At 47.2% G+C, this 22,467-nt stretch overlaps 10 protein-coding genes across 10 annotated transcripts; 6 read left to right on the top strand and 4 right to left on the bottom strand.

Annotated features, from left to right (window-relative positions):
• Positions 1-96: 96 nt before the first annotated feature.
• I302_102368 (uncharacterized protein) lies at positions 97-827 on the bottom strand (the record flags this gene model as incomplete). Its single annotated transcript, XM_019187743.1, has 3 exons — positions 97-225; positions 362-442; positions 603-827. The coding sequence occupies 3 exons, from the start codon at positions 825-827 to the stop codon at positions 97-99; spliced, it is 435 nt and encodes a 144-aa protein (XP_019050621.1).
• A 423-nt stretch (positions 828-1,250) lies between these two features.
• I302_102367 (uncharacterized protein) lies at positions 1,251-3,228 on the top strand (the record flags this gene model as incomplete). The annotated part of the gene is made up of 9 exons (XM_019187742.2): positions 1,251-1,328; positions 1,405-1,513; positions 1,597-1,621; positions 1,687-1,887; positions 2,087-2,501; positions 2,636-2,858; positions 2,938-3,017; positions 3,085-3,117; positions 3,205-3,228. 9 exons carry the CDS (start codon positions 1,251-1,253, stop codon positions 3,226-3,228), a joined length of 1,188 nt encoding a protein of 395 aa, XP_019050620.2.
• Positions 3,229-3,788: 560 nt separating this feature from the next.
• I302_102366 (uncharacterized protein) lies at positions 3,789-4,695 on the top strand (the record flags this gene model as incomplete). The annotated part of the gene is made up of 4 exons (XM_019187741.2): positions 3,789-3,845; positions 4,036-4,171; positions 4,258-4,293; positions 4,424-4,695. 4 exons carry the CDS (start codon positions 3,789-3,791, stop codon positions 4,693-4,695), a joined length of 501 nt encoding a protein of 166 aa, XP_019050619.2.
• Positions 4,696-4,795: 100 nt separating this feature from the next.
• Positions 4,796-7,366, top strand: I302_102365 (uncharacterized protein; the record flags this gene model as incomplete). Its single annotated transcript, XM_065869467.1, has 7 exons — positions 4,796-4,852; positions 5,042-5,177; positions 5,264-5,299; positions 5,430-6,172; positions 6,329-6,542; positions 6,612-7,240; positions 7,328-7,366. 7 exons carry the CDS (start codon positions 4,796-4,798, stop codon positions 7,364-7,366), a joined length of 1,854 nt encoding a protein of 617 aa, XP_065725539.1.
• A 696-nt stretch (positions 7,367-8,062) lies between these two features.
• I302_102364 (uncharacterized protein) lies at positions 8,063-9,223 on the bottom strand (the record flags this gene model as incomplete). Its single annotated transcript, XM_019187740.1, has 4 exons — positions 8,063-8,175; positions 8,275-8,377; positions 8,566-8,927; positions 9,046-9,223. The coding sequence occupies 4 exons, from the start codon at positions 9,221-9,223 to the stop codon at positions 8,063-8,065; spliced, it is 756 nt and encodes a 251-aa protein (XP_019050618.1).
• Positions 9,224-9,599: 376 nt separating this feature from the next.
• I302_102363 (uncharacterized protein) lies at positions 9,600-10,750 on the top strand (the record flags this gene model as incomplete). The annotated part of the gene is made up of 4 exons (XM_019187739.1): positions 9,600-9,959; positions 10,050-10,402; positions 10,546-10,657; positions 10,721-10,750. 4 exons carry the CDS (start codon positions 9,600-9,602, stop codon positions 10,748-10,750), a joined length of 855 nt encoding a protein of 284 aa, XP_019050617.1.
• A 413-nt stretch (positions 10,751-11,163) lies between these two features.
• Positions 11,164-11,892, bottom strand: I302_102362 (uncharacterized protein; the record flags this gene model as incomplete). Its single annotated transcript, XM_019187738.1, has 5 exons — positions 11,164-11,275; positions 11,344-11,377; positions 11,555-11,708; positions 11,804-11,824; positions 11,890-11,892. 5 exons carry the CDS (start codon positions 11,890-11,892, stop codon positions 11,164-11,166), a joined length of 324 nt encoding a protein of 107 aa, XP_019050616.1.
• A 782-nt stretch (positions 11,893-12,674) lies between these two features.
• I302_102361 (uncharacterized protein) lies at positions 12,675-13,271 on the top strand (the record flags this gene model as incomplete). Its single annotated transcript, XM_019187737.2, has 4 exons — positions 12,675-12,780; positions 12,880-12,948; positions 13,038-13,106; positions 13,192-13,271. 4 exons carry the CDS (start codon positions 12,675-12,677, stop codon positions 13,269-13,271), a joined length of 324 nt encoding a protein of 107 aa, XP_019050615.2.
• Positions 13,272-13,654: 383 nt separating this feature from the next.
• On the bottom strand, positions 13,655-19,451 carry I302_102360 (uncharacterized protein; the record flags this gene model as incomplete). The annotated part of the gene is made up of 12 exons (XM_019187736.1): positions 13,655-13,870; positions 13,977-14,143; positions 14,260-14,393; positions 14,566-14,832; positions 14,927-15,081; positions 15,188-15,430; positions 15,491-15,596; positions 15,668-15,768; positions 15,843-17,822; positions 17,880-18,055; positions 18,116-19,088; positions 19,173-19,451. 12 exons carry the CDS (start codon positions 19,449-19,451, stop codon positions 13,655-13,657), a joined length of 4,797 nt encoding a protein of 1,598 aa, XP_019050614.1.
• A 739-nt stretch (positions 19,452-20,190) lies between these two features.
• I302_102359 (uncharacterized protein) lies at positions 20,191-22,391 on the top strand (the record flags this gene model as incomplete). The annotated part of the gene is made up of 4 exons (XM_019187735.1): positions 20,191-21,609; positions 21,710-21,832; positions 21,906-22,019; positions 22,143-22,391. The coding sequence occupies 4 exons, from the start codon at positions 20,191-20,193 to the stop codon at positions 22,389-22,391; spliced, it is 1,905 nt and encodes a 634-aa protein (XP_019050613.1).
• Between the last annotated feature and the right edge of the window lie 76 nt (positions 22,392-22,467).

The following is a 22,467-nucleotide window of genomic DNA, read 5'->3' as shown; positions in this document are numbered from 1 at the left end:
TGCTTGGACTGAAGAGGATGATGATCGATGTTGTTTGATTATTACATTATATATATTTACGATACTCAAAGAATCCATTTCCATTTCCATTTCCAATTATTGATTCTTCTTGGCCTCCTCCTTGGATGTGTTCAGTGGCGCTTCACTACCTTTCTCGCCCTGTTTACCTGGTGAATAAGAGTACGAAGGGTTGGCGGAGGAGTTTTTGGTGAAATCCTTGCCGGACTACGTACGATCGATTCATCAATGTCAGCATGAGTCGGATCATCTTGTACAGACAGGGTGGTCCGAACAGACTTGGCTGTTTGGATGCATGACAAGTACCGCTATGCTGACAGAACAGAGTGGAATATTTGCTCACCTCGTTCTCTACTTGTTTGGCTGATGAGGCGGGATTGGGATCTTTGTTGAATGCTGCGTCTGTGTGGGCTACGTCGTCGGTCTGTATGCCACCCAAAAAAATCAGCGAATCGGTCCTTTCTGCCAATTTAGATCGAGGCACAGATGTGAATCAGTATCGTGATAGGCTCCAAGCGGCACGACCGTGACCACCTCGTTTTGCCAATCTCACAATCCCATATGTAAAAGGACAGCTCACTCACCCCCGCACCTGTCGATCCACCCTCATCGCTATACAACTCCTGCTTGCCTCTATCACTCGCATATCCCCTTATCGACATATTCGAGATTGTCCGTCTGTTGTTGGTTCGCGATGGCCCAGGGGTAGGGGTGAAAGTTGACAATTCTACGGCGGCGGGTCCCTGAGGTGGGGGGATGAGAGGTGTTCGAAGGAGAAGAGAGAGGGTACGTTTGGTCGAGGTGAACATGTTGGTGGTGTTGAGTTTGGGTGGTGTTATAGTAATTTAGGGTGTTGTGGAGATTTGGTTGGGTGATTATCTGGTTGTTTGTAGCTTGCTGATGAATAAGAGTAAGAAGAGGTGATATATATCTGATTATATATCGTCTGACTTGCAAGTGGTGATCTTCAGGACGAAACCCAATCCTAATCCGGGTTAAATTACTTTACTCATTGACGTCATACACCCAAGATCTAGATGTGGCACCCGAATGTAGTGTTCAAGTGGGGATCACCGCCAAAATACATCAGTACGCGACGAGGTGAAGTGACACTCGGATCGTCGCGAGGAGCAATGGGATGACATGACTTTTGACGTGGATGAGTTATTTATATGTACCACCTTGACTCGCACTCACAACAACAATCGGGTCTCATCGAGCAATCAACCAAGATGATATCCAAGCGATCTCTGCTGGCTCTAGCCACCCTACTGGCATTCTCAGCTGTGGTATTGGGCAAATCCGAAAAGGTATGTCCATGTCCGCTTGCTTCCCTCCTTTAGTCAGTGAGGGCATCATGGCTGACCCTACTTATGTACGATACAGGCCCAAGAATTCTTCCATACGCCCTCGCATCACCCAGGCGAACATGGCACATCGATGAGGAAGCTGTTCTCTACGTTGTTCCCATTCGAGAGTCCAGCGTACAATTCTAGTAGGTCTGCATTCATATCCCCAGTGATCAATGAAAGACCCAGCTCTGAGGATGACTTGGCTGATATTGAGCGGCATGGATAGTACTAGCAACATTTTACATCTCATCGTACGTCCCTCTACCACCTTTATCAGAACATATAGCTGATACCCACAACGGTGATCGTGTTATAGTATACCAAACTTCATTCTCCTAGCTGTCCCAGCTACACTCGAACCCTCCTCTCTGAACACGATGATAGCATTTGCCACGGGTGGATTACTAGGAGATGTCTTCCTGCATCTTGTACCCCACTCGTTCTTCGGTGAGGGACATGGGGAAGATGGGGCGAGTAGGTCGGTAGAGGTTGAGGAGAAGAGGAATATAGTGATTGGGTGGGTTTGTTTTTCTTACCCGATCAAGACTGGAGGAGACAACGAGGCTTGTATGGATCATTCAAGAGCGGTGTCAAGGGATTTATGATTCTCTATCTGGTATAGAGACTGACTGGGAACGCCAGAGGAGCATCTCGAACAAGTTTTGAACATGACTTAGCAAAATGTCAGATGAGCTGATATCCTTTTACATCTATAGCGGAGCAATCTTTTTAGGTTTCGCGGCATTCTTCGTCCTCGACAAGACAATGAGGGTATTAAACGCCTCAGCGGGCAATGAACCTCATTCTCATTCCCACTCCCACTCTCACTCCCACGGTGTGAAAGGTTCATCAACAGCTATATCCACAAGTTCCAGCTCCGGTACGACCGAATTGAAATCCCGTAAATCACCTTCAGACGTGACTTCCATTGAACCCAAAGCGCCCACCAAGCTTGACGAACCAAAGAAAGAAGTCAACCAGTCTCTGAGATTGTCGGCGTACTTGAATCTGTTTGGCGATTTTACGCATAATATTACGGATGGATTGGCTATGGCTGCTAGTTTTTATTCGTCGCCTGCGTTGGGGGCTGTTACTACTATTGCTACGTTTTGCCATGAGATTCCACATGAGGTGGGTCATTTCGCTTGTCTCATGCTCTTTTGGAATGTGACCATCTCTTGTCGTCATAAGATACTCTGACCCGACATATTTGTTTGTGATGATAGGGTGACTGGATTCAGCTGATACTCTCTGATGCGATGTAGATCGCAGACTACTCCATCCTCATCAAATCGGGATTCACCAAATCGCAAGCTATGGGTTCCCAATTCTTCACTGCTGTCGGTGCGTTCGTCGGGACCTTCCTAGGAATCTGGATCGCCGAAACTTCCGGCGCGGGGAACAAGGAGATTGTGATTGAGGTGGGACAGGGGTTGTTCGGTACGAGCGTTGGAGCTGGGGAGTTGGTCATTCCTATGACTGCTGGTGGTAGGTCACAAGTTCTCATCTGACTGTATCTAATGTTATGAGGTAGCAAGGTATTAATCAGATGATTATGGCACGTTAGGCTTCCTGTACATCGCCAGTGTCAGTGTTATACCTGAGTTACTCGAGGAGTCGAGGAGTGCCAAACAGGCTTTGAAGGAGGTGAGCTGAGATGATTCCTACCGTTGGGAGGCTATTAGCTCATTGTCTTTGTTTTTGACGTGGATAGTACGCTGCCATGGCATTTGGTGTGTTCTGTATGGTAAGTGATCGGGTTTTCCGACCGGGATCACGGAAAGGGAAAGGGCAAGCTTTGACCGTGTATACTAATGTTGATTTTCCGTTACAGGCTGTAATTGCATGGAACGAATAAGATTGATAGCACTATGCGGATAGACATACCGGAGGGTTAGATAGACAATGGGTAGAAAATAGCGATACGTTCGATGCATGATGGGCTGTGATCTCTAGATTAGTACGATGCATGAGTATCCACGATATGTACGAGCAGTTAGCACGTTGGGGGTGATCGAGCATGTGCGTCATCTCATGTTGTGTTTGTTTACATTAGTAAATTGCCACATTGGTGCATATGTTATGTGGTCCAGATCTGCCCCATTACCCTTAATTTAGCTGTTTTTGCCCCTCACAACTACACTACTGTACTTGTACCCGTTTTCTCATATTCAACAGACTCATAAAGAAAGAGAGAGCGTCATCCTCCTCTTTTGGTCAAATTACTCATACATTCCATAAACATAGTCACTTGTTGATACATTGCATTACTCTTGTCGACATCAACAATCACAATCAAAGCAACATCAACAACATAAAGTATAAGCCCATCGACAATTCAAGAGGGTCAGATCAAATCACTGCATACCACATACGATACTATAATCACGCTCGATACTACAGGTTAAAGTCAACACGATGAGCTCGACCGATAAACATCAAGCTACTTTCTCATGGGGAGCAGGCGCACAAAGTGTGAGTGACCCCTCGTCAACTGATATGATCATAACCAATCTATGAATATCATTCAGAGGCGGAAGTCCAAGTGCTCGTGATGGTATATGTCATGAATATCGCTGACAACTGTATCCTTCTATCTTCCTTGCTCCGCATTCCTTTATTCTCCCTCCCTCGATACCAAACCTATGGATGCCAACGACAACAGGTAAACATAGCTGGAAACTTCAACAACTGGTCCGCAGACGCCACGCCCCTCCAGAAACAGGCAGATGGAAGTTTCACCGCTCAGGTCCCGCTGCCTTGGGGTGAGAAGCAGGCTTTCAAATATGTTGTCGATGGGGGTGGGTGTTCACATGTCGTATCAGCTGAGATTAGCCTGGATGGACAGATCGTTTAAGCTGACTTGACATGTTAATGTGTAATATAGAATGGAAAGTCAGGGAAGACGAGGCTAAGGAATGGGGTGAGTTGGTTTTTTTTCCGCTACCTTCTTTGTCATGCTCACTGCTGGACGACCCTTCTCCCTAATTTATTTTATTCAACAGTCTGCAAGGCGTAGTGACATCCTGACATTGTTTTTCACAACTTCCCAGACGCCGCCGGAAACATGAACAACGTCTACACCGCCCCACCCGCCCCCATACCCACCTCTTCCCTTCCGAACCTTCCTCAGCCGTGGCTGCTGCTGCCCCTACCCCAGCCCCCGCCTCAGCCGAAAAGACCGCCAAACCCACCGAACATGACAAACCATCTTCGTCGCCCACCACTAGCACCAAAGAACTCAGCACCGGTCCAGTCCCAGCTGCTGTACCTGCGACCAAGAAGAACCTCAACAATCACAATCAAAGCAACATCAACAACATAAAGTATAAGCCCATCGACAATTCAAGAGGGTCAGATCAAATCACTGCATACCACATACGATACTATAATCACGCTCGATACTACAGGTTAAAGTCAACACGATGAGCTCGACCGATAAACATCAAGCTACTTTCTCATGGGGAGCAGGCGCACAAAGTGTGAGTGACCCTCGTCAACTGATATGATCATAACCAATCTATGAATATCATTCAGAGGCGGAAGTCCAAGTGCTCGTGATGGTATATGTCATGAATATCGCTGACAACTGTATCCTTCTATCTTCCTTGCTCCGCATTCCTTTATTCTCCCTCCCTCGATACCAAACCTATGGATGCCAACGACAACAGGTAAACATAGCTGGAAACTTCAACAACTGGTCCGCAGACGCCACGCCCCTCCAGAAACAGGCAGATGGAAGTTTCACCGCTCAGGTCCCGCTGCCTTGGGGTGAGAAGCAGGCTTTCAAATATGTTGTCGATGGGGGTGGGTGTTCACATGTCGTATCAGCTGAGATTAGCCTGGATGGACAGATCGTTTAAGCTGACTTGACATGTTAATGTGTAATATAGAATGGAAAGTCAGGGAAGACGAGGCTAAGGAATGGGGTGAGTTGGTTTTTTTTCCGCTACCTTCTTTGTCATGCTCACTGCTGGACGACCCTTCTCCCTAATTTATTTTATTCAACAGTCTGCAAGGCGTAGTGACATCCTGACATTGTTTTTCACAACTTCCCAGACGCCGCCGGAAACATGAACAACGTCTACACCGCCCCACCCGCCCCCATACCCACCTCTTCCCCTTCCGAACCTTCCTCAGCCGTGGCTGCTGCTGCCCCTACCCCAGCCCCCGCCTCAGCCGAAAAGACCGCCAAACCCACCGAACATGACAAACCATCTTCGTCGCCCACCACTAGCACCAAAGAACTCAGCACCGGTCCAGTCCCAGCTGCTGTACCTGCGACCAAGAAGAACCTGGATGATACTCCCGCACCAACTAGCCAAAGCCAGAAGACCGAACCTTCAACATTGATAGCTTCCTCCGCACCTGGTTCAGCCTCTGGTTCAGCGTTTGTACTTGGTGGACCGGTCTTCCCTACCTCACCAAAATCTAAATCTACAACTGTACCCACAGATACCACCACTGCTCCCGCCAGCACCACCACTACCGCTCCCGCTGCCCAACCCGCCGAATTAGCTGCCAACCCCGTCGTTCCTGCTCCCGACGCCACCCACGACGCTCATGTAAAGGCAGGTGCCAAACCCCTAGCAGAGGAACCTATCCCCGTGCAAATTGAGAAAGTAGCTAAACAAGCCAATATCGGTGAAGCTCCTCAACCTGCCACCGAGGAGGAACAGGGTATAGCTGAAAGGGCTTCGGACTTCGCTGCTGGAGCTCTGGCTGCTATCGGGGCGGTCGTTGGGAATGCCGCTGTGGCTGTTGAGAATCTCACGGGGGTTGATATTGCGCATACTGGTCCCGTGAGTGGGGTTTCATTTGTGCTGCTAGGATGAGTTATCCTTTTGGGTTTGCATTGCTACCTTTAGTGCTTTGATTTCCAAGTCGATTCGTTGAGACATCGTGATTGGTTAGATGAAATGATTGCATTGCTGATGACATCTTGACTCATCTCACAGCTCTCCGTCGCCGATGCCAAAGCCCAGGGAATCGACATCAACACCCTCGAAAAGACCGATGCGCCTACTGACGCTGTTGCACCCGTCGGTACTACCCCCTCAGCTTCTGCTGTAGATGCCTTGCAAGAGAAAGTTGACGAGTTGAAACTTGGTACTTCAAAGGACACCACTGGTATCTCAGATGTCCCATTGCCTAAGACTGCTGAGCCTACTAGTGAGTTGATCTGGCCCAACTCAATATCTGGTATAGGAGAGGAACTGATCGAGGGATATCACGATATAGCTTCAGTCGCCCCTTCTGAAACTCTCAACCAACTCAACCACGGTGAACCTCCCAAGAACACCGAACACGATATCCCCGCTCAACACGAGACAGTAGACAACCATCAACTAGTCCCTCAACCTGTCATCACGACCGTATCAGACGTCGATCCATCCAAAGACCGAAGTAAACCATCTACCACACTGGAAGATACGGCGGGTACCAAGCCTATCTCGTCCAACCCCGGCATATCAGCCAAGAAGGAGAAGGAAATCGCCGAGCGTGATCCAATCAGAACCGCCGCCGGTTCCGATAACCCTCTTTCAGAGCCTAAGGTCGCTCCTGATGCTCCTACGTCCAACATCACTCCACCCAAGAAGGAAGATCAATCTAAGAACATCGATAAGATCACTCCTTCGGCCCAGCCAGCGACTACTACCACCGCGCCCGCACCTGTTGCCCCTTCAACCCCTGCTAAAGCTGCGCCAGCCACGCCCGCCAAAGACGTATCTACCCCTGCTCCTGCTTCCGCTGCTGTGCCTGCTTCGGCTACTTCTACCCCGGCTTCTACTCCTGCTAAATCCACGCATACCAAGGAGAAAACCACTGATTCAGATATTAGGAAGAGGAAATCGAGCTTCTTCGGCAAGGTGGGTTTTGGGCTCTTTCTCCAACACATGATCAAGATTGAATGATATGATGAATGAAGTGATGCTGATGGCTTCGATATGATGTAGATCAAACACGCCTTCTCGCCTAAAGATAAATCGAAGTAAACGTTTTTGTTTTCTCCTGTCTTACGGTCGAACATTGAATATATATACCCTCTGAAAATATTTACTAAATATCATTATTATATATCTATACTAAATCACATTTAATCTGGTCTAATATGTTTTGTTCTTTCTTACTCTCGGTTGATAGATAGATGAATATGGATCATTGTATCTTTTGGCTTGGCCATGTTTTTTGAAACTTTTTGATTTGGTTGGTCGGTACTTTTATAGAATGAGAATGAAAATGAGAATGTTAATATGGCTAGTGAATCTCAACGTGATATTGAGAAAGCGTCCGGTTCAGCTTTGGCTTGGTCGACTAACGCTTTTTTGTATGTTGATGCGTTTGTCCCCCAAATAACACCATATACGAGTATAAGTCTGGCGGGGCAAAACCTGAGGACAGGGAACAGAACAGTCTTTGCGAGGCCAGGTGATTATTTGTATTGTATACACATCATCACATATTATCATTTCTATGTGACATGCCTCCTGGCAATATACCTCGTCTTGAGCACATTCTATAGACAACAATGCTCTTCTTCTTTTCTGCGATGATATGACATTCCACCTTCTGATTGTCAATCCATCTCTGACTGTCACTCATCTCCAGTTGTATACATCGATGCTCTGGCCTCGTATACCGATATTACCAATCGACCTAGTCCTTTATCCTTCGAGCTCGAGGGCAGAGCCCTACACTCGATCTTTGGTGAGGAATGGATCCTCAGCGTATCGCGCATAATCAGTCCTCGCCAGGCTGTTCAGAGCTACCCTCACGTCCGTCTGGATATCTTCTATTAGCGCTTCTGCGAGGTGTGAGATGATAGATTAGCATCTATGCTTTGTTTGTAACACTTTCAGTAGTGTTTGAATAAAGGACCTCAAGGAGACATGCCCCCACTCACCTTTCGAGACGTAGTCTAGTTCGGGTCGTATATAGCCTAATACCAGGACTGACATGTGATGCCCGTAGAAATCCGCTTTGAACGGGTGCATTATGTGTACTTCCTGTATTCGAGTATATGGGTAAGCGTCAGCACGATATGCAAGGTGGAGAGGTGTCTTTGATAATTCTTGCAATTGCCGCTCCGAAGAGGAGGTGGAGTCGATGCGAATGATATTGCAATGAGGGGTGAAAGCAGGATACGCAGGCAGAATGATGAAGAGGGGTTTCCCCACTCTGTCTCCACACTCACAGCAGTTATCTTCTCATTCTTGAAATACGGATTCCACCCCACACTCATAACCATCGGCCATATCTTCTCGTCCTCCTTGTTCCACCTCTGCGCATGTTCCTCAGGCGGATAGGGCGCAGTGATAGTCGGCAGACTCTCCAGCGCCTCTTTGCTCAGCTCATGGGCGTTCTGGGCTTTATGGAATGGGTTGGGTGCTGTGGAAGATGCCAATGAGGGGGAAGAGGGACCTGAGGAGTGGACGGGTGTAGGGTATGTGGAGGGGAGAGGGGTGGAGGAGGAGGGGTGGATTCGGGCGAAGCCGTAGTATATTCCTGTCATGTTGAGTGCGTTTAGAGGATCGAGGGAGGTATCGGGGAGGTTTGCTATTCGTGTAATCGGATTGTAATACCAATATTGTAGATCACAGGAATGACGTAGAATATAAATGGATAGTACAGACGGTCAGCACATTGACATATGTTGCAGGTGCGGGTCACTCACCAGTGGGTATACCGAGGAACCTCGCACCTCTACCAAAACCCTTCGTGACGGTACCTTCCAGTCTCATGGGGTATGGGTCCTCGGGCTGATCGGGACCTACGATGGTCGGTCGACTCGATCGTGAGACGGGCGCCATTGGTGCGTTGGGAGGGGCGGGTGCAGGAGCTTGGGCTGCCATGGTGGGTGAGATTTGAGCTGAATGGTGAATCAGTTGAAGAAGAGGAGTAGGTTACCTTGATGTGATAGGTTTGTTGAAAGGAAGTGTGAAGAATGTTGAAATTGTGGTTGATAAGGAATTCAACTGCAGATGTATGTATCACACCATAGTTTTAGCTTTGTCACCGTCACCGTGGGTCGGATAACCGGACATAACATAATTCACCTCGTGAGCGGAGATGTCCGTGGGCAATTGTCTCAATATTTATTGTTGTTACGAGATCTCGGATGTTCAAGGAATGAAAGCTATATGAGCTATATGTGAATGATGATTCTGATCCTTAAATAAAGAAGAACTGCAAGTACCAGCCCTTCAGCACCCCATCTACCGACAAATCATGAGATACCCCGCTATTCGACTACCCAGACCATCTTTCCGACAATCTAACAAACGATTCCTCCATACCCTTCCTCATCCACCCTTGCCCTCACCATTAACTCTACAATCCTCCTCACCACTTATAGAATCCTACGGCGACCCATCTTCTTCAAAGTCAGTCAGACCAGATGATTTCCTATTCTGGCCCAATTTCTTTAGTATCGAAGAATGTAGAACCCTAGTTCAAATGGCATTATGGAAACTAGACCGAGTGGACTCTACCCTCAAGAGACGGAGGAAAGGTAAATCGCCTTCTCAGTCTCAAGACGAAGGAGACGAGCTACAGAAGCTATTTGATAGGGAGTATGGATTTCAGGAGGTGGGTCGTATGCACTTCCTCGATGCTTATAGCTGTAACGCAGGATACGATAGGCGATAGGCTGAATTTCCGACTATGCGACGTGTGCAGGGCCACTACGACTCGGTAATCCACAATTATCGCGAAACCCTCCTATCCTCACTCCCTCCCAACCCCTCTTCGAACCTCGTATCAACGATATCCAAACTGTACTCCCTCTTACCTGACTTGCCACCATCACAGTTACAATCAGATCAGATACCGCCAGAAGGCACCATCACCCATTTACTGCATCTCTCACCGGCTGGCGAGATCCTTCCTCACGTTGACAATTTGGAAGCTTCTGGAAAATATATTTGTGGAGTATCGCTGGGTGGTGAGAGGATAATGAGATTGCGTAGGAAGGATCGAAAAGATGAGGGATGGGATGTGAGGCTGGGTAGTGGGAGTGTGTATTTGCAGCGGTGAGTGGATTAATCACGAGTAAGGCATTTTGATGAAGCTCGAGGACGACCGTACTTATAGTAGTTGACGAATCAATGTCAAAGCCGTATCCCTCTTGTTGAAATCAAAAACGATCGAGCTTATGCTTCTTGACTACTCGCAGCGATTCGATTCGATACGAATACGAGCATTCGATACTCCCCTACTCAACAGAAGGATCAGAATGGAACGGAGAGAAGCTGAATCAGGGTCATAGGATCAGTATAATGATAAGGGTGAGCAATATTACCATGTAACTGAATACATAACGGATAACGTCATCTGACATATGTATATAGGATACACCTTCGAAACCTGCTCAACTGTAGATTGCTTGTGTGAAGGGCGAGGACAAGAGTACAAATATACCTAGCATTGATATATACCATGAATTGCATTGGATGTTGAGCTCAAACCTCACTCATCAGTTTGACAGTGTCATTTCACCCTTAATGATCTGTACTCGCACATATCAAAAGCAAAGCAGGACGTCCACCTGTAGGGTTCATATTATTGATACCTAAAGAGGCTTTAAGCTCATATGCCATAATGATTCATATCTCACATGATTCTCTTGATAAGTGTTACAAAGATAACCGCATTTCGTTCCTTCTTCCATCCTGCTCGAGCCCAATCCAATCACATCTGCTATAATCCCTTCCTGCGTTCCCCGATGACCCATTATTCACTCTGCAATGTTTACTCGAACGAGATTGACCTGACCTGAGATTCAAGATTCGACTTAGATGGCGTGTTTCTTGAATTCGCTCAGAGCTGAGATGTAATACGCTGTACTTGCTGTGGCTAGCGCGCATACTGTCGCAGGGACAGGTAATCGGGTTTTGATCGTTCGTCTAATCGCGCAAGGTGTGAGCGTGGGGATACAATATCTCGCCAACTGATTGGATCATGGTAGACCCACCTCAATGTTGGAATCACCAACGCTACCGAGCTAGCTACATTTGTATGAGAGGTGTAATCAGCATGAACGTTAATCTGAGAGGTGTATACCACCGTCCATCCAATCACTCAGCCAGACTTATCTATTAGACAAAGGACACCTTGATTCTCTACCCATCCCGACTCCCCTCCCAATCTACCGCCAACCCAGAAAAGCCAGCAGCCGCACTCACCCACAGCCCCCTCATACCCATAATCCATCCCATCCCGTATCCTCATACTAGACAACAACATCAAACTACCAATCCCGAACGACCCGACCAACGAAGGGGTCGAGCCGAATTTGGTATATGCGAAGATACCTCCTAGGAGGGAGAAGCCCGAGAGCTAGGTGTGGAGGGTGGATCAGCGTACGTAGTCAACATAACGGTCTTAGCCTGGTGGGTAGAGTGATCTATGGTGAAAGATGGGGGGAGACTTACAGTCGCTATTGGTTTGTGGGACTGTCCAGTGAAGTAATGACATCAGCGGAGTTACAAATTGGTCTGGAGAGCGTGATGAGCCTCACCATGGCGAATAGATGGTATACTATGCGATCAGGGTGGACAGTATAGTTTTGCTAACTAGAATGAGTTGTGTTTGAGTTGCAGTTGCACTTGCAAAAGAAAGAAGAGAGAGAAGTCCAATGATAGGATGGTGCATTCCTCGCATCTATTCTTAAAACAACGTCACCGTGATTCGACCATTCAACGGATTCGACGGTTGAACCGGTAACTCAGGCCCGGTTATACTGTAGCATACTGTACTGTACTGTATATTCGCCACTCAACACTGTGGCACATGGCACATGCTTAGATCCCAAGAGAGGGGCAGCCTGGAGACACCATGGGCAGTGGTGCATGTACAATGCGATTCAGGATGCAAGTACAGAACTACAAGAGCCCACGGCCGGAGCGTTGCATCTCCATCACGTCCACAGGGGATGTGAACGTGACGAAAATGTATTTAACTCCCTCCAATTCAATGAAATAAGCATTGGAATTTACAATATCATTTCAATTGGATACAAAGCCATGTTTCGAACCCAAGTTTTGGCAATGTGTTCATCTCTCATACTGCACGAGTAAAATTCATTCCGCTTGATAAGGACATGTCAATTCGTCTGTATCAATTGACTGATTCCTCCTCGTTTCCTGGGAGAGTTGCTTATATTGACTGCTATATATGTATATATTTACACATGTATGCTTGAAAGTAGTTTTTCAAACTCGCTTCTCGTCCTTGCACCCACCGTACAAAGACTTGAACTTCCTTCTCTCACCTGGCAAATCCTAACCCTCGACTATACTCACAATGATGTACATCCCCCAAACCCTCATGATGTTATCGATGGTGTCCATATCCTCAATCTCCACCGCAGCACTGAGCCTACCCCAAAGACCAGGGATGTTCCCTTCTCGTTAGTCCTCTCTCAGCCTTCAACCTTCAACCCTCATTCCTCATCCCTCCTCTCTCGGAATTTGAGGACTGTACCGAACATGTCACGATGATTTCGTAGGCGATTTCTCACTCAAATCAAACAGGATTCGTCAAGTCTACCTAGCCGAGGAAGAGATTCAAGGACGATGTGAGTGTACCCTTACCCCTCCCACCTCAGTCGGGATGAGACATCTTCCCATTCTTATCTGATGTTCGCTGATGGGTCGATCGCCCCAGACGTACCTACAAAGACATTCGACCCCTCATGTATCAAACGTAAAGAGGCAGACGAAGTAGATTCGCTCGGTGAGTAAGCATCGCACAAGTCCCGGTCCCCCGGAGCAAAAGAACAAACAAAGCTGACATCCTTGGTATCCCATTGAAACCATAGAAGAAGATGAAGACGAAGATGACGATCTGATACTGCAGCTCAGCGATTTCAAACGCTCACCACAGGTTAAAGAGCTCTAACCCGGTCGAAGCACCTGGACCAACCATTATCATTCCAGCTCCCCCCACTCTGATGGCCCCTTCGGAGTTTCATCAGTAATGTATCTGTTAAGACACGCCCGGACAAGGATCTGTACACCGACTTCCTGTGTTCTCATAACACTAAGACATAACGAGACGAGGTAATCGTGTTCAAACGCAAATAACAAATAACAAATAACAAAGGCTTAATGAGATACGTGATTACATGTGTTTGTACGATGAAGATATATGATATATGGTATATGCATTGTACTGTAACAATTATCAAAATCCTTTCCATTTCCCTTTCCCTCCATCCGCAGGAACAGGTCTAGTATTCCCCAGATCTTCACACTCTACAGATCTTTCCGAGACTACGACATTCAATCCTTACCCTTGATAGACCCAGCCCGACTAACATTCTTAGAAACAGCATTCGATGCGCTATTCTGCGACAGTCCCGCTTCCTTCACCAACGCAGCGAAGAGAGATTCGTCCCGTTCGATCAATACTTCGGGTGTATCGTACTCTGCAACTCTGCCTTCTGACATTACCAGGACTCGATCGGAGTCTAGGATGGTATTGATACGGTGGGCAATCTGTAGCGATTGTACAGTACGTCAGTACCAATCCATAGGTTCCAGAATTATCGGAAAGTAGTCAAGGGGCGAGACACGAAAAGGGAAGACTGGCAAGACCACTCACAGTAATCGTAGTGACTCCCTTAAAGTCCGGCCCTCTCAGAATATCTTGTACAGCCTCGTCCGTCTCAAGATCAATCGAACTGGTAGCTTCATCCAATACTAGGATCTTGGTCTTTCGAAGTAACGCTCGTGCGAAACAGACCAATTGTCTTTGACCAGCACTTAGGTCTAAGTTTGACAAGTTACCCGTCAGCGATCAAGATCTCTCGGAAAGCGATAGGGGTGAAGACCAAACAGACGAGTGCGGTGGATATTATACATGGTGCAATCGAAGAATGACTCACTACTTCCACCCTCAGTGATTTCAGCATCCAACGAACCACCCATGTTATTGGTGATGTGATCTTTCAGGTGTGCTTGACTCAGTGCTTGCCAGATATCAGCATCGGACGAGACGTTGGTAGGATCGATGTTGTTTCTGCGACGATGCATTATTGTCAGCTTTGTCTCGCTCATAAGAACGGACAGATAGGCAGGAGAAAGAAAGAGAAGGGAAGAGGGAAGAAGAGGGAAGAAGAGGGAAGAAGAGGGAAGAAGAGGGAAGAAGAGGGAAGAAGAGGGAAGAAGAAGCGGACAAAGGCGTGACTTACCTCAAACTACCTTCAAACAACTGAGGATCCTGAGGAATAATCGACACGACACTCCTCAAATCATGCAACCCAATCGTGGAAATATCAATCCCATCGATCGAAATCTTCCCACCGGCAGCTTCAAGTATCCGGAACAAAGCCAAAGTCAAAGATGATTTTCCGGCACCTGTACGTCCAACTACTCCTACTCGTTCACCGCCGTTGATTTTGAATGATACATCTCGGAGACATAGTTCCAGCTCCGGTCGGTATCGCATCGAGAAGTTGCTATGTCAATTATCAGCATATCATTGTCGTGGCAACAAGGGAAGAAATGTAGGGTCGGAAGGGACGTGCAGGAGGAGGGATACTCAATACTCACTCAAACTCGATCGATCCTTGCTCAGGCCATTTAGATGAAGGTTTCTTATCTTCAATGAAATCGGCAGCTTCACTTGGTAGATTGGCGTATCCCAAAACTCGTTCGACCGAAACGATGTTTTGCTCCACTTCGGAAGCACTCCTAACGAGCCAGTTCTATGATCGGTATGGACAGACATCAGCTTTTGTTACAATCAAATAGTCCACGATTGAGTTGAGTTGAGGTGAAGGAATGGTGAATCGACGTGAACAGCCCACTCACCAAAGTACCAGTAACACTAATAGTATAAGACATCAACAGTCCCACCAATCCCGCATCAACCGAGTTCCATCTAATCAACGCAGCAACCGATACAAGCGCAGTCGAGAACATCAGGCAACTGCCCAAAAATTCAAGTCTGACGGCCAACCATCGATTGATAGTCATAGCAGGCATATAACAAGCTTGGTTTCGATCGATACGAGCTTCATTGTTGGCGATGAATCGAGATTTTTGGCCGTATCCCTAGAGCATAAACCGTATTTAGCATCGCCGAACAGGCAGGAAAGAGAACAGATCACTCACTCGAATGACAGGTAAACCAGATAGTGTTTCACCGAAGAACGAAAAGATAGGTGATCTAGATACGGCGTCGAGTCTCTTCAATTCTCGAGAAGTAGCGAGGTAATACCTACATTACATAAATTGAATCAGCTTTATGATCCTGGACTCTGTTTCGTCAGCTGGTAGCAAGTTACTCACCTCATGACCATCCTATAAAGGAAACCCAGCGGCACAAACACAAGCAGCACGAAAGGTGCACCGTAAGCGATGACCGCAACAGTCCCAACAACTTGGGTAGTCTGCAAATACATAATCCGAATCAGCACATTCCTTCTCCCCAATACGCCTTGAATAGTGGAACAAAGGGACTTACCGTTCTGAAGAACGAACCCAAAGCGAAAATGAGGACCTCATCGATGACGAATATATCCCTCGAGAACAGATTCAAGATTCTTCCGGTAGGTGTTAATTCGAAGAAGCTCAGAGGGGATCGCATCAAAGAACCAAAAGCTCTATCGTGTAATTTCCTTCCCGAGTTGAGCGCAATGACAAGTTTGAGGGTAGCGAAAGATACGACATTCAAGATTGATCCTGATAATCCCACTACACCGTATATCGTAAGGTACCTGACTACATCGGTAGTATCGTTCGAACCTGTATTTCTTGATGCCCACGATCTCAAGACGAAGTTTGATAAGATCCCTAAACCCTGACCACATAGCATTGCGAGCAAGAAGACGGCCACACCGATCTTTGACGCAGCAGCGATGTAGTCTCTGTACACTTCTCGCTTGACGTTTCCTTTCTCACTGTGTTCTTTAGGTTTGGCAGATTCCCTGAGATCCCTTATGGCGTCTCTCTTGGCCTGTCTTATCGAGACCACAGAAGATCGTCTCATATTGGCTGTAGACATTCTTCGGTAAGCCTTTCGTTTCCTCAAAGAGGCCGAATCGTCAATCGAGGCTTCCTCTTCCTTCTCGTTCAAAGAGGTCACTTCATCGTCATCTTCTTCAATGGCGGTAGGGGTGGTAGATCCGTCAGAGCCTTCCTCGGCCTTCGCGGATTGTTTACCTAATCCAGTGATGAGTTTGTACAACTCTGATGAAGTATTGGTCATGGCTTCGTCGTATTGTCCTCGTTCTAAGATTATACCTCTTCGCAACATGATGATCTGATCAGCTTGAGGAAGGAAGGTCACAGCGTTAGTGCAGAGAATACGGGCTTTGCCCTTGAGAAGACCATTGGGACCAATGACTTTATCGAAGATGTGTCGACCGACATGGGAGTCTACAGCAGCAAGAGGATCATCAAGCAGGTAGATATCCGCTCGAGCATATACAGCTCTCGCTAAACTGATTCGAGCCTTCTGACCACCAGAGAGCGAAACACCCTTTTCACCAACTTCAGTCATATCCCCGCTAGGCAAGACTGCTAAATCCTGTCGCAACGCACAAGCGTCCAGAACCTCTTGGTAGAAATCAGGATCGAATCGATGACCGAATACAATATTATCCTTGACAGTTGCTGAGAGGATCCAAGAATTTTGACTGAAATATGCGATTTCACCTCGAATAGTAACAGAACCATCTGAGCGGGTCATTTCTCCCAACATCGAGCCTAACAATGATGACTTTCCGTCTCCCACTCTACCGATGATCGCGAATAGTTCGCCTTTCTTAACTTCGAGATCGATATTCTCGAGAGTGGGTTGTTCAGCACTGGCAAGCCATTTGAATTCTCCGTTCTTGATGGATACTACTACATCTCCACTCTTAGGTCCGCCCTGAGGATCTTCAGAAGGTCTGATCACCTTTCGTGCATCAGGATCAAGTTCTTCGCCAGATAAGAAGTCTTCCAATCGACCCAGAGAGACTGACGCTTCGATGATACTGTTGATGATGTTGGCGAACATTGCCATGGGGAAGGAGAGTAGTTGGAACAACGAAATAGCGGGGAAGATGATTTCACTGGTCAAAGGTCTTCCACTGGTGAATGCGAAAGTCGCGAATGTGGAGAAAGCGACCAGGAAAGGGGTACCTTGCCAAATGAAGTTGACAAATGCGAAGTTGATGCCGATTCTTCTAAGCATCTTCAATTCTTGGTTGTTTCTGATGTCGTAAATCTTGTCGGCAAAGGATTTTTCCCATCCATATAACTTGATGGACTTGATGTTGTTCAGGATCTCGTTCATTGTTCTTGTTCGAGTATCCTTGATCTTCATCATTTGTCTTTGGTATCGCTTGTTGATTCTGTTCAAGATGGTGTTGGCGGGAAGACTGATCACCATGACAGCTACACCCATGAACGCTTGCCAGCCGACTAATCTGTATAGAGAGATGAATGCGATGAGAATCTGCGAAGAACGTCAGTCATAGCATTCTTGTTGACGAAGCATATGTGGACAACTCACTTGGAAAGGGCCAGACCAAGCGATATGACCATATTGACACACATCGCCAATTCTGACAGCATCGACACTTTGCAGATTGACGATATCACCAGTTGTTCGACCTGACTTTTCGCCATTGCTGAGGACCAAGGACTTTCGGTAAATAAGGGTGACGAGACTGCCCCGGATTCGCATTGCTAATTGCAATCGTCAGCTAATGTATACGAAGGAGAGGGAAGGATCAAAGTGCTACTTACTGGTTTCGAAACATCTTTGGAAGTATTGATGTAAGATCGCGGTAGCCACATTGGCACTGATGAACATCAAGATACTAATCGCGAACCCAGCAATAGGAGGTTGAGGGTGATCCGTTCCATAACTCGAGACAAAGCTCAAGAGTAATCTAAGCAACTGAGGTTGAAGGAAGTTCAAGATGTCGTAACAGCCTTTGAAAAGACCGGCCATGAGGTAAGGAGTACCGAACGCTCTGACGATTGCGAAAGACAAAGATGCTTTCTTCTTTTTACCATCCTTGACCATTTTAGTTTGATTCTCCCATGATCCTATCAACCTGGCTGACAGAGATTCAGCAGAGTCGTCTGCAGGTAACGCCCACATATCTTCTTCACCTAAAAACTTCCTAGTACCGAGCGAAAGGAGTGGGGTCAACCATGAAAAAGTTAATTTCTCGTAGATGTTCGCAGTCGAAACTGGACTTTCGATATCCCCATTCTCATTCTTTGCGAATCCCACTCCATCGATGGCATCCACACCATTCAGAGCTTCTTCATCCTCCTCTTCGTCCTCTTCTAATGCGATTTTACCTTTCTTTGACCAAGGTGCTCGGAACTTCTTCCATCGTTTCTCCGGAGAGGAAAGCTCGAAGATGAAATCGATCATACCAGCTACGATACTGAGGAACCAGAATGATTCTCTTGCGAGTATCAATCTTCCAGCCAACGTGTGAGTGAGTGACCTGCTGAGATCACCGGTAATGATCATTGTTCGTAGTCGGACGAAGAAGATGAGCAAATAGGTGGGCCAGAATAGGAGGACGAGAGTTGAGGAGGTCCGAGAGGTGTGGTGGTTGAGGTATGTCAAGTGGATGAAGGTGACGGTAGTGAGGAGTAGTAAAGCGTAATGAACGGTCGAGAGGATATGTTGTTTTACGTGGGCGAAGGAGAGACCGAGGGACGCTAAGGCGAAGATAGCTGATGCAGAGAGGAGGTGCTGCAATCAAGCATAGAACGGGTCAATTGAATTGCCAAGAGCATTCGGCCGAGTTCCATAAATTTGGGAATATGACCGACTTACCAACTTGAGAGTAGATATCCTCTCATTCCTTTTTGTCCTATTCTGCCATATCAACCCGCCCTGCTCTTGCGATCTCTTCAACCTCCTCGATATGCTGAAGATCTGAGCTGTCCCAAGGAGGATAGCGATGACCAGCGGAGCGGGTAACAGAACGGCATGTTCGAAGCATTGTGTCAAGTCTAATTCTCTAGCTTTCGATATCACCTGAGGAGGCCAGGTGCATCTGTATATGGGTTCAGTGGGAGAGCTGAAAGCTTCGAATGGAGCCTGAAAGGCCATTTTGGGTGCGGCGGGCGGGGCGAGGGTTGATGACTAATCTAATTATAGATAGATCGGTGCAGTTATATTATAGAGTGTAAGGATCCCTTGGCCCGTTGTCTGTCCTATCCGCTATCTCGATCTGATAGCTGTCAGAATATCCTGTTTGGCGAACTGAAATGACAGTATTTTTGCTCTATCAAAGCCAAGATGAAGAAGCAAACTGAAAGAAAGAAGAAAGACGCTTTCGTGTGCAAGAGAGACAATCGATTTCACTTTTCACCCAGTCTGCATCGGGTTTCGGCCATCTCCACTCCACTGTACCGTACCCATTAACCTCCACTCTCAATCGCAGTTGACCGGCCCGTAAAACACGACATTAGCGGGATCAGATGTTCATAACAAAGTTTGTAATATCATTAGGAATCACGCGTCTGCTTTCGACGTCATCGCATTTTCATTTATTATCGGTGTGCTCCACTCAAATTTTGGATTGCACCGAGATAGATGGCAGGTGACGATTATGAGAACTATGATAAATACACTGGGAACTCGTAATGTTGACATCCTCTTCCCCATCTTCATATCATCTCATCTTGATTGACATATACAATCGAGTAACATCACTCTTTGCCTTGAATCAGTGAAACATACATCGACATATCGACAGCTGAGATCGAGATCAGATATAACGAAACGAAACACAACCCTACAAACTAAACATATATCTCCATAACCTAATCACCCTACACCCCCCACAATGCCTAAACGAGCCGCCCCATCCACCAACTCCGCCCCTTCAAGCAAAAAATCCAAACCCGCCTCTACCTCCAAGACCACCCCCAAGGGTAAGAAACCCTCCGCTGTCACCACAGACTCACCACTAGACACAGTCAAGCAAGTAGCTTCTGACCTGATCAACACCGTCTCAGAAGTAGTCGACAAGGCGGGCGATCTAATTCTAGATGACGGCAATACACCTGCACCAGTATCTAAAGTGATCGAAGAGAACGTCGATGTGCCCAACCTCAAGAAGAAGGGTAAAGCCGCCAAAGCCAAGATCGTCGAAGTTGCTCAAGATGCCGAGGAGGGATTGGAAAATGCTGTAGAGGAGAAAACGGGGTTGGACGTGAAGGGGACTAAAGCAAAAGCCGGTAAAGCCGTCAAGGCAGGTAAGAAGCAAGTGGACGAGGTAGTAGAAGCGAGTAAACCCCTCAAGGGCAAGGCTGCTAAAGCTGCCGCCGCTGCTCAAGAGAAGGCTGAAGAGGCCGCTAAGGAGGTTGAGAAAGCCGCTCAAGATCCTAAGAACAGGATGAAGGCCGAAGATTTCATGTCTTCCGCTGAGGAGACTGTCAAGTCCGTTGCTGGAAAGGTTGGGGAGGTTTTGGGTAACGTTGTCACTCAGTTTGGGGAGGCTTCGGGCTTGTCAGCAGATATGGGATTAGAAGTTGAGAAGGGTAAGAAGGTTGCTGCTAAGAAGGGTAAACAAGTTAAGGAGGCTGCCGAGGAGAAAGTAGAAGAGGGTAAGAAGGTTGTTGGAAAGAAGGGAAAGCAAGCTAAGGAAGCTGCAGAGGAGAAAGTAGAAGAGGGTAAGAAAGTAGCTGGAAAGAAAGGAAAGCAAGTCAAAGAAGCTGCTGAGGAAGTTGTAGAAGATACTAAGAAGACCGCCGGAAAGAAAGGTCAACAAGCCAAGAAGGCCGCCGAAGAGGTTGTCGAAGAGGGAAAGAAAGTAGCTGGTAAAAAGGGACAACAAGCCAAGAAAGCTGCCGAGGAGACAATCGAAGAGGGAAAGAAAGTAGCTGGTAAGAAGGGTAAACAAGCTACCGAAGCTGCTACAGAGGTTGTCGAAAGTACCAAACGCAAGGCCAAGGACGCTACCAACGCCGTCGAACCCACTACCAAGAAAGCCAAGGCTGCTGCTCAACCCGTCATTGAGAAGGGAAAGAAGGCCGTCAAAGTCGCTGCGGACGCTATGGATATTGACGAGGATGAGGATGAGTACATTCATGGGTTCTCGTCTTCCGACGGAGAGGGTGATTCGGATGATGAGTCCGATGACGACGATGAGGATCGAGCGGTCGCTGAGGCTGGAAGGAAGGTTGAGGTGTCTTCTTTGCCTATGATTGCGAAGGATGATAAGTCCGTTCAAGCAAAATTGAAGAAGGCCGCTAAGAAGAAGGTGAGTGATTGGCTCTCTTATACATCTTGCTCATTTCATCCAGGTGCTACTGAGCCAAACTTTGGGATGGTGCTGATCCTATCGATTGGGTGGGGAACAGGACGATCCAAAAGGTACTCTCTACTTGGGTAGAATCCCTCACGGTTTCTACGAAGATCAGATGAAAGGCTACTTCTCTCAATTCGGCGACGTCACTAGACTAAGACTCGCAAGGAACAGAAAGGTGAGTCGTTACACGGGATCATCGTTTCTTATCGAACGGCGTGCTGACCTAATTGTCCTTGACATCTTGACAGACCGGTGCATCCAAACATTACGCCTATATCGAATTCTCCTCCGCCTCCGTCGCACAGATCGTAGCTGAGACAATGAACAATTATCTCCTGATGGGACATCTCCTTAAATGCGAGGTGAGTGGGGGTTCGATCATTATCACTATATATGTGCATCGTGGAAGCCTCTAAAGGGAACCCAGCCCTACGTTCAATCTCTTCCTGATGTCACTCGCTGATTGACTGATCTCGACATAACAGGTAATCCCAGAAGACAAAGTCCACGAGAAACTCTGGATAGGCGCCAACAAGAAGTTCCGTAAGATCCCCACTGCGCGAGTTGAAAAGCAAAAGCACGAGAAGGAACGAACCGACGAAGAGAAGGAGAAGGCCAATAAGAAATTGGGTAAGAAGGAATCAGCAAGGAAGAGGAAGATCAAAGAGGCTGGGATAGAGTATGATTATCTTGGGCATGTGGGTTTGACCTCTTCCATCTCACTGAAATCATAGTCGGTCGCTGACTGTTTGAGGTTTTGTCATATAGGAAGCTTAGGTCTGAGACGATAGCAGCTCAAGTTCATGGTCG

Source organism: Kwoniella bestiolae, chromosome 1 (assembly GCF_000512585.2).
Source record: "Kwoniella bestiolae CBS 10118 chromosome 1, complete sequence".
Taxonomy (NCBI): Eukaryota; Fungi; Basidiomycota; class Tremellomycetes; order Tremellales; family Cryptococcaceae; genus Kwoniella; species Kwoniella bestiolae.
Note: the sequence above shows the minus strand (reverse complement) of the source record. Positions and strands in the feature narration are given on the sequence as shown.